The sequence below is a fragment of the Pristis pectinata genome, chromosome 3 (assembly GCF_009764475.1).
Source record: "Pristis pectinata isolate sPriPec2 chromosome 3, sPriPec2.1.pri, whole genome shotgun sequence".
Lineage (NCBI taxonomy): Eukaryota > Metazoa > Chordata > Chondrichthyes > Rhinopristiformes > Pristidae > Pristis > Pristis pectinata.
The window spans coordinates 36,286,199-36,294,024 of record NC_067407.1 but is presented as its reverse complement, the minus strand read 5'-3'; the positions used below and the strand labels follow the sequence as shown (position 1 = coordinate 36,294,024).

General features: G+C 41.7%; 1 protein-coding gene across 1 annotated transcript; it reads right to left on the bottom strand.

Annotated features, from left to right (window-relative positions):
• Window positions 1-3,382: 3,382 nt before the first annotated feature.
• jun (Jun proto-oncogene, AP-1 transcription factor subunit) lies at window positions 3,383-5,232 on the bottom strand. The gene has a single exon (XM_052012625.1). The coding sequence runs from the start codon at window positions 4,970-4,972 to the stop codon at window positions 4,016-4,018; it is 957 nt and encodes a 318-aa protein (XP_051868585.1). The 5' UTR covers window positions 4,973-5,232; the 3' UTR covers window positions 3,383-4,015.
• Window positions 5,233-7,826: the final 2,594 nt, after the last annotated feature.

Here is a 7,826-nt window from a genome sequence, read left to right as displayed (position 1 = left end):
GATGGTCTGCACAGTTGGACAGAAAAGTGATAAATCAAATTCAGTCTGGAGAAGTGTGAGGTAATGCATTTGCCAGGTGCAACAATGCAAGGGAATATATATAGAATGGTAGAATATTGAGTATTGTGGAGAAACAAAAGGAGCTTGGAGTGTATGTTCACAGGTCCCTAATGTTAGCAGGAAAGGTTGTTCAGGTGGTTAAAAAGGTGCACAGAATACCTTCCTTTATTAACCAAGGATAGAACAGAAAAACAGGAAGGTTATGTTAGTACTGTATAATACTAGGTAAACCACAACCTGAGTACAGTTTTGGATCACCACATTACAGGAAAGATGTTACTGGATTGGAAACGATGCAAATGAAACTTACAAGGACATTGCCAGGATTGGAAAGTATTAGGAATGAGGAAAGATTGGATAAATTGGGATGATTTTATTCTTTCAAAAAGAGGAAGATGAAACTTAATTGAGTTTATAAAATTAGAGGAAGTTGTTGGTGGGGGTGGGGGCTAATGATAGAGTAAATGGGAAGGACCTATTTCCTTTAGTAATGAGTTGAAACACCAGGGGTAAAGACTTAAAGTATGGAGGTAGAAGGATCAAAGGAGACCCAAGGGAAAATCACCCCGAGGGTGATAGGGGCCTGGACCTCACTTCCTGAAAGGATTATAAGTAGAAACCCACATTCCATCTACATAAAAGTACTTCACTGTTTTTGAAAATCTAATGGCGGGGCTTAGATAAAGCGCTGGAAGGTGCAAGATGATAGCCGGGTAGATGGGCCAAATGGGCTCCATCTGTTTCCTAAATGTTCTATGATTTAATTTTTGCATTTAAAATTGGAATAGATTAAGGTACAACTTTGGACAATAGAGCAGCGTAAACACAACGTGAATTTTTCATAATATGCAATAATTTTAATTGATGTATTCATTACACGCATATCTTTATCTCGGCTGAGATGTATGTCGAGTGTTTAAACCATATTATCAGGATGTTCTTTATTGTACACTTTCTCAGTGCTGAAAACTAGATAATAACAGAAGGGCGTTTCCAATGACAATTCGTGCAGAACAAAACTGTTTAGATGCTTTCTGGTAACGTTTCAACGCTTGTTCGAGTGCCACAGTGGGCTAACACGCTGGGGAGAAATAGGAAAAGGAGTTCACTGGCACAATTATTTGTCGGCAATACAATGGCAAGGGCGTCACTTTGGTCGTGTTTCGAGGGTTCAAGTGCACAGTCGGGTTCTGGTGTACTGCTTGCTTCAACCGAGGCTCTTTGGGGTGCCATGCAGGTGTGTTTTGTTTTAAACTGTTGCTTTTCGCAGCCAGGTTACTCCGAGCTGTCAGTCACGCCTGGCGCGGCACTTTCTGATCATCCCATCAAACCCCACCCACCTGGCGACCCCCAGTGTGACATCAGTCTTCCGCAAGTTCAGACGCTGAGATCACCACGTTTTCCATATTTGGAAGCAAACTGCCCACGTTCCTGGCCGGGTGGTCTGGCACCAACCTTACGTCAGCACGTCTTCAGCACGCAAGACTCGAGTGGTTTGAGGAAAGCGAATTGGAAGCGCGCAAATTCCTTACAAGGGAGTAACTCCTGGCTTAAACTAACGTGCCTTCCAGGCCTTTATATTTCTACTGCACTTAACAGAAACCTGAATGTAGAGCAACATGTCCAGCATTATCATCATTTGTACTTCCGTTTAAAATAATTAATGGTGGATAGTGCGGGAGCACCGGGTGACTTTTAGAGGGAAAACCTCACGATTGGGAGAACGCGATATGCAACAAGTTTCAGTGCGCACCTCAGAACGCGGATTGGCTCATTTTAAATTAGAGTTAACTTGAAATGCACAGGTTGGATATGTTTTGTTTCTTTGCAGAGCGCCTGTGATTAATTCGGGCTAGCAATTCAATAGGTAATTTCTGTTTAAAATCTTAGCTTCAAAGGTCATTAGACTTCAACTGTCGTGCCCTTCGGAATAAACACTTCTTTATGTCCAATTATTGTATGATTTTTTTTTAATATAACACTGGCAATCCGGACAACCGTTCTGTAGGAGACACTAGCTAGTTAAACTTTATTACGTTTTTTCTTAAGGAAACGCGAAATGCCTACTGTTCCAGCTACAAATTAAAATACTTCTTATCTGTCTAAATAATATTGTATAGTTTGATCTTGTCTAATAATTTTGAAGTCAATTGTTGTATCTTGGTTCTGGTAGATTGACGATTTTAATTAATTGTGATATTATAATTTGAATGAAATTGATATCTTCACTCCATAAAGAGGTACAAAATGCACCATAAAGAAGCACCTGTCAAGTTTAATATATCTTTCTAAAGCAGTTTTCAAATGAAACCTAGCATTTTAAATTGCTCCTTTTCCCTAGTTATGTAGGATCGATAATCCTGATTAACTGTAATTTAATTCACAAACGGAATATTTAAACTTTCCAAAACGGTTGCGATTAACGATTCTGTCAACATATCTTTGGATTGTAAAACTCCATAGTTACCAAAAAATTGTAACATAATTATTTAAGTGCAGGAGTGCAGGTATCCATTACAGCCCTTGACAGTTTACAATTCCCCAGCATAGTTGTTGCAGCACAGACCGTTCAGCCTTCACTGAGGATTATAACTGCAGAGCATAGCTCAATGTTTACTGTAACCATTTCGACCTCAAGATTATCATTTTAAAAAAGTTTGTAACACTTATTTCTCTCTGAATTGCGGCTTTAAATCGTACAGTTTAATTTGACCTATTTTAGCTATTGTAAAGAACTACAACAAATATCAGCATCCTGGTTTGTTCAAATAACCCTCAACATGGTAACAATAAGGTATTGTTTATTTTTGTATCAAATTTAAAGTATTTATTCCCAAATACCATTTGCCGTTGAAGTTCATACTCGACCATGTTAATTCTGCAAAAGCCCTGGTATATGTAGTACTTATGCAAGTTGCAGTGTCTTACTCTCGCTCTGACGTGTGCTGTGAATACCACAAAAGTTTATAGGCAACAAGTTGATTAGTGGCAGCAATAGGAAATGAATTTATTTTAAAGCTATGAGATGCATTGATTTTGGCATAAACAGTGTGTTCTTTTTTGCCACTTCCAATTACCTTTTGCCTTCCAATGTTGGTTTTGAAGCACGTTGAGAAGTTTGCATTTTCACTGAATGTTATGCATGACATGCTTATAGTAACCAGGTGCAGTTTTCCTGCTTCGAGTATTGTAAAGTAAAATTTGACTGCAAAGAATAGTTCTGCACATCCTTGCCACTATGTGTACATTCAATAATCAGATTAGGATCACTGCACTACAAACGCAAAACACGATATACAAAGAAACTAAGAGCACAAAATGATTGTCTTTTCAAATACTTTATTCATACATTTTAAATATAATTGAACTTTTTCCAGAAGTTCTCAGAAACGAACATAAAAAATTATATACTTTATTACAAATGGTAAACTTACAGTCCTCCAAATCTCTTATTTACATGAATATATTGGGGGTCTATCCCAATAAGCAACATAAAAAATAACTTACAAAGGCTATCGCTTGAAGCGGTTATGTCTTGTTGACAGAAAATGATCTTTCATAAAACAAAACATAGTCTGTACATTATCCAAGGCAAGACGGCCTCAAAGCTTTAAACCTCCCTTAACTCCCTCCCACGCCCTCCCCCACTTTATACTACATCAGAAGCGATCTATGCTATCGCACTTTTAAATTCGGTAATACTGGATGATTCTGAACTGCTTCGGTCCATGCAAGACTTGGTCAAAGTAAAACAATGACTCGATATTTATGTTTTTCTGCTGCAAACAGCTTTTCAGTCATTCTGGGTTTCTTTTTTTACATCAAGCAGAGTCCTCCACGTTTTCCTCCGTGCATGCGCGCTCGGGGCGCAATCAGGACTTGTTCTGGCTTGATTTATTTAATGCAGTCCTCTTCGCATTTATTCACCAACAGTTTCTCCCTTTACGCTCTTGAATCAAAACGTTTGCAGCTGCTGCGTTAGCATGAGTTGGCAGCCGCTGTTTACGTGATTCATAACTTTCTGTTTCAGCTGGGCAACCTGTTCCCGTAGCAGGTTTGCCGTCGATGCCAGTTCAGAGTTCTGTGCCTTTAAGGTTTTAACTTTATCTTCCAGCCTGGCGATTCTCTCCAGTTTCCTCTTCCGGCACTTTGAGGCGGCAATGCGGTTTCTCATTCGCTTCCTCTCCGCCTTGATTCGCTCCTGTGACTCCATGTCAATAGGAGACAACGGTGGGGTCTCCCCGGGCATCTCGGGCACCGTCTGAGGTTCCTCCTTCAGGGCCTGGAGTCTGGGATGTTGGACGGGCATTTGAGGGTTCATAGCGTGATGCTGAGGTGTTGCATAGTTCATGTTATTGGTACTGTAGTTAGGTTGAGTCGTGATGGTATTAGGATTAAAGTTATTGAGATTCGCATACACGGGAGGCTCCTGGTGCAAATTTGAATTGTAAACAGTGCTTGCACTAGGCAGAGAGGCAGAGACCGCAATCGGCGTGTTCACAGACTGAGTTGAACATGTCACGCTGGGCAGAATATTCTGTTTATGAAGTTCTTCTAGAGCTTTGACAAAACCTTCAGCGAAACCCTCCTGTTCGTCCGTAACATTCCTGGGGCACAGGAACTGGGTCGGTGTTGGGGTGGTTGTGATCAAGCCGTTGCTAGACTGAATTATAAGACGTTCAAGTTCAGGTGATGCGAGTTTGAGAAGTCCCACGTCCGGAGACGTTAAGATACCTTCACTGTTCTTGTTCCTCAGATGCGGTTTCAAGTTGCTGGCTGGATCTGACAGGTTTAAAGTCATATTTTGTTTCAGCATTTTCGGACTATATCCATAACCAGAATTTTCAGGCTGTGCAAAAGCTGCGTTGAGTGCATCGTCGTGGTAGAATGGTTGCTCCATCTTCGTAGACATAGAATACCGATGGAAAAAAAACTCTTGATGCAAAGTATTTCAAAATAGAAATGTAGCAGAGTTTTTAAAGAGTTCAGATCTGCTTCCGCGCAATCTTTTTCTAACTCGCAAGTTCAGTAATGTACTTTTAGAAGTCAGTTGATTTTCTCTTCAAAATCTGGAGTTATAACTGTTTTCAGTAAGAAAGCTCCTAGATCAAAAAGTGTGCAAACTACCAAGTTCCTTCTGCTTGTTTCACACTCGACTCTGAGCACTTGCAGCGTGGGTCCCAGGCTTATCTGCAACTGGTAATACACCCGAAATAGCAATGATGTCATTTCGGCGGTTTCCAATTGGCTGGTCATTACATATGGGCGTTCGAAAATTTGCATGTCGGGTTCGGTTTCTATAACAACACCCCAGAAGATTCTAACTTATCGCGGTGCACGACGGGCTGAGGTAATGCGAAAGCAGAGAGCATCATGGGATGACGTCTTTATTTTGAAGCTCTGGTTACCCGCTTTAAGGTGGATGTCAGCGGAATGGCGGGAAGTGTTGTGAATACATTTGTCGGCTTTTCCGAGAATTATTAGCATAAGCTTTCTCCACTGGGTCCTAAAGAACGAAAGGCCTCGCCCCAACCGGTATTAAAATAATAATGACACTAGCCGGAAGGCCGGGTTGAAGAGTTAAAATAACGTTAAGGGGGTTTGTAGATTGGCGTGGGCTGGGCCAATAGAAATGGAGCTGAGTATGACGGTGGGCCAATCGGAGGTGTCGGGAGGCGGGAGGAGCTCGTCGGCAGGTCTGCTCACGCCGCGCTCCGCCACTTGCTCTGGACCTTTTCCAGCCGTTAGAAAGTGACCACGCCGACCGCCGGGCCGCGGGTACCGGGGCAACGGGGAACCTCATTGTCCCTGACAGGCGGCTGGAACAACGAATGGGAGCGCGCCGATGGTGGACATCCACCAATGGCCGAGGCGTGGAGGCGGGTCTCCGGGGGGGGGGGAAGGGCGGTTGGCGGGGAAGCGGCTGTGTTGACCTAAAGTTGACCGTCTGAGCTTGTGAAATGGATCCGAGTGCGTATGATCTGGGTCCGGGCCTCTGGTCACACTCGGTGGTTGCTTGGTCACTTTCAGTAGCGGGGGCATTGATTTACCATCCTTGACTGTCAATAGGAGGTTAGATCGGGTGCAAATTGCAAAAGCCAGTGACCCTCCCGCCTTTAAGATATAGAAGAGAGGGGAGCACAAGTAAAAAGATATGCCGAAGCGCGCTGTGTTCCGCTGTAGAGTCGGTTGCACTTTCAATTTGTGCGAACATTGATTTTTCTCTTGGAAAGTGCACGTGGCTGTCGATAAGTGATGTCCCGGGAGATTTCTTCCCTTGTGTTCATGGTTATGTGGCAAGCATTAACCCATCAGAGGCAGCAGCCGTGTTTAACGCGGCCTTTGAGGGATTTTTGACGGGAGGGAGGGAGGGAGCACCGATTCTGGTAACTTCATGCACTCGGGGTTTCTTTTGCTGGCTGCTGGACCCGAGCACCGACTTTTAGCGCTTAGCCACACTGGCAAACATCCACCCCAACCAGTGAAACTTGAGCCATCGGATCCACACTGAATGCGAAAACAGGCTGTGCTCTGTGATCGCAGTAAAAATCCAATACAGTAAAAGATGCTTTTACTCTGATCCCGTGAAAGTTCACAATTCACATGCGGTATCCATAAAGGCTTGTGCTTAGGAATAGTAAGTTTGTTTTATGTTTGGAGTATTCCTGTGCAATGGTGTGCGAGGATAAATGTGCGCAAACAGCTAAGATTACAATATATCTTTAGTTATACGGATAAGCTCATGATAATTCTGTATGTAACCATGTGTAATAATATCCGAGCTTCAACCTTAAATGAACAGTATAGTTCTCATAAACACTTAGCATGTAATTCTGCTGTGAGGCATTACATGCGTGTCTCAACCTATCTTGCCTGGGCGCTTGTACTCATGAACACGTTAATAACCAAGGGGAAGAGCTCTGATTTTTGTAGTAGTTCTTTGCTTTACTGGGAGACCTTAAGTGGGTTAATGGATAACAACAATCAGACATAAGACCTTGATTTTTGTTACGGCGCTGCAGTTAAAATGTAGAAGTGTAAATAGCCTTTTTAACTGGAGAAATTTACTTTTAAAGCATTAGGATACTTCACATGCTACAGGGTTTCTATGTACAATGTTTTAATACAATAAATGAAGTTACCTTAAGCATATTCTTTTTCTTGAGTGTAAATTAAGCCTTTATTAAACACTTTGATATGTTGTCTTTAACCAAAGTTTTGATAACTGACCTCAGCAGGAGAAAAATACTTCGTGGGTTTTATTTGCAGATGTATAAACGTGAAACATTGGTAATTCTTAGCTCTTTGCATTATGGATCAAATAATTTCATAAAAAGGCCTTGCCATTGAAATTTACGATAACATGGTATTCAAAACCATAAAGCATAAATGTAGAGTTTAAACTTCATCAAGGTGAGCTATAGTTTGCATCTCTCCCTCTCCTTCAGAATCTCATTTCCTACAATGTGACTCTTAACTTTCAGAGTGTTCTTTGAAGTATAGTTTGTAATCAAAAATCAATAAGGTGCAGATGCTGGAAATTTGAAATAAAAACAGAAAATGTTGGAAATGCACAACAGGTCATGTTGCATCTATGGAATGAGCAACAGAGTTGATGTTTTATGTTGATGACCCTTTGTCAGAACTGGGAACATAGAAAAAAAGAATTCAAGTTGTAGAAAATGAGGAACAATCTCTGATAGGGTGGTGCTAGAATTGCCATGGGGATAAGTTGTTGATGAAGCCATCTGGTGCTGGATAAATGA

Bases quoted from the DNA above. Each gene is read 5' to 3' on its own strand.
- jun (XM_052012625.1), bottom strand. From the start codon at position 4,972: ATGTCTACGAAGATGGAGCAACCATTCTACCACGACGATGCACTCAAC.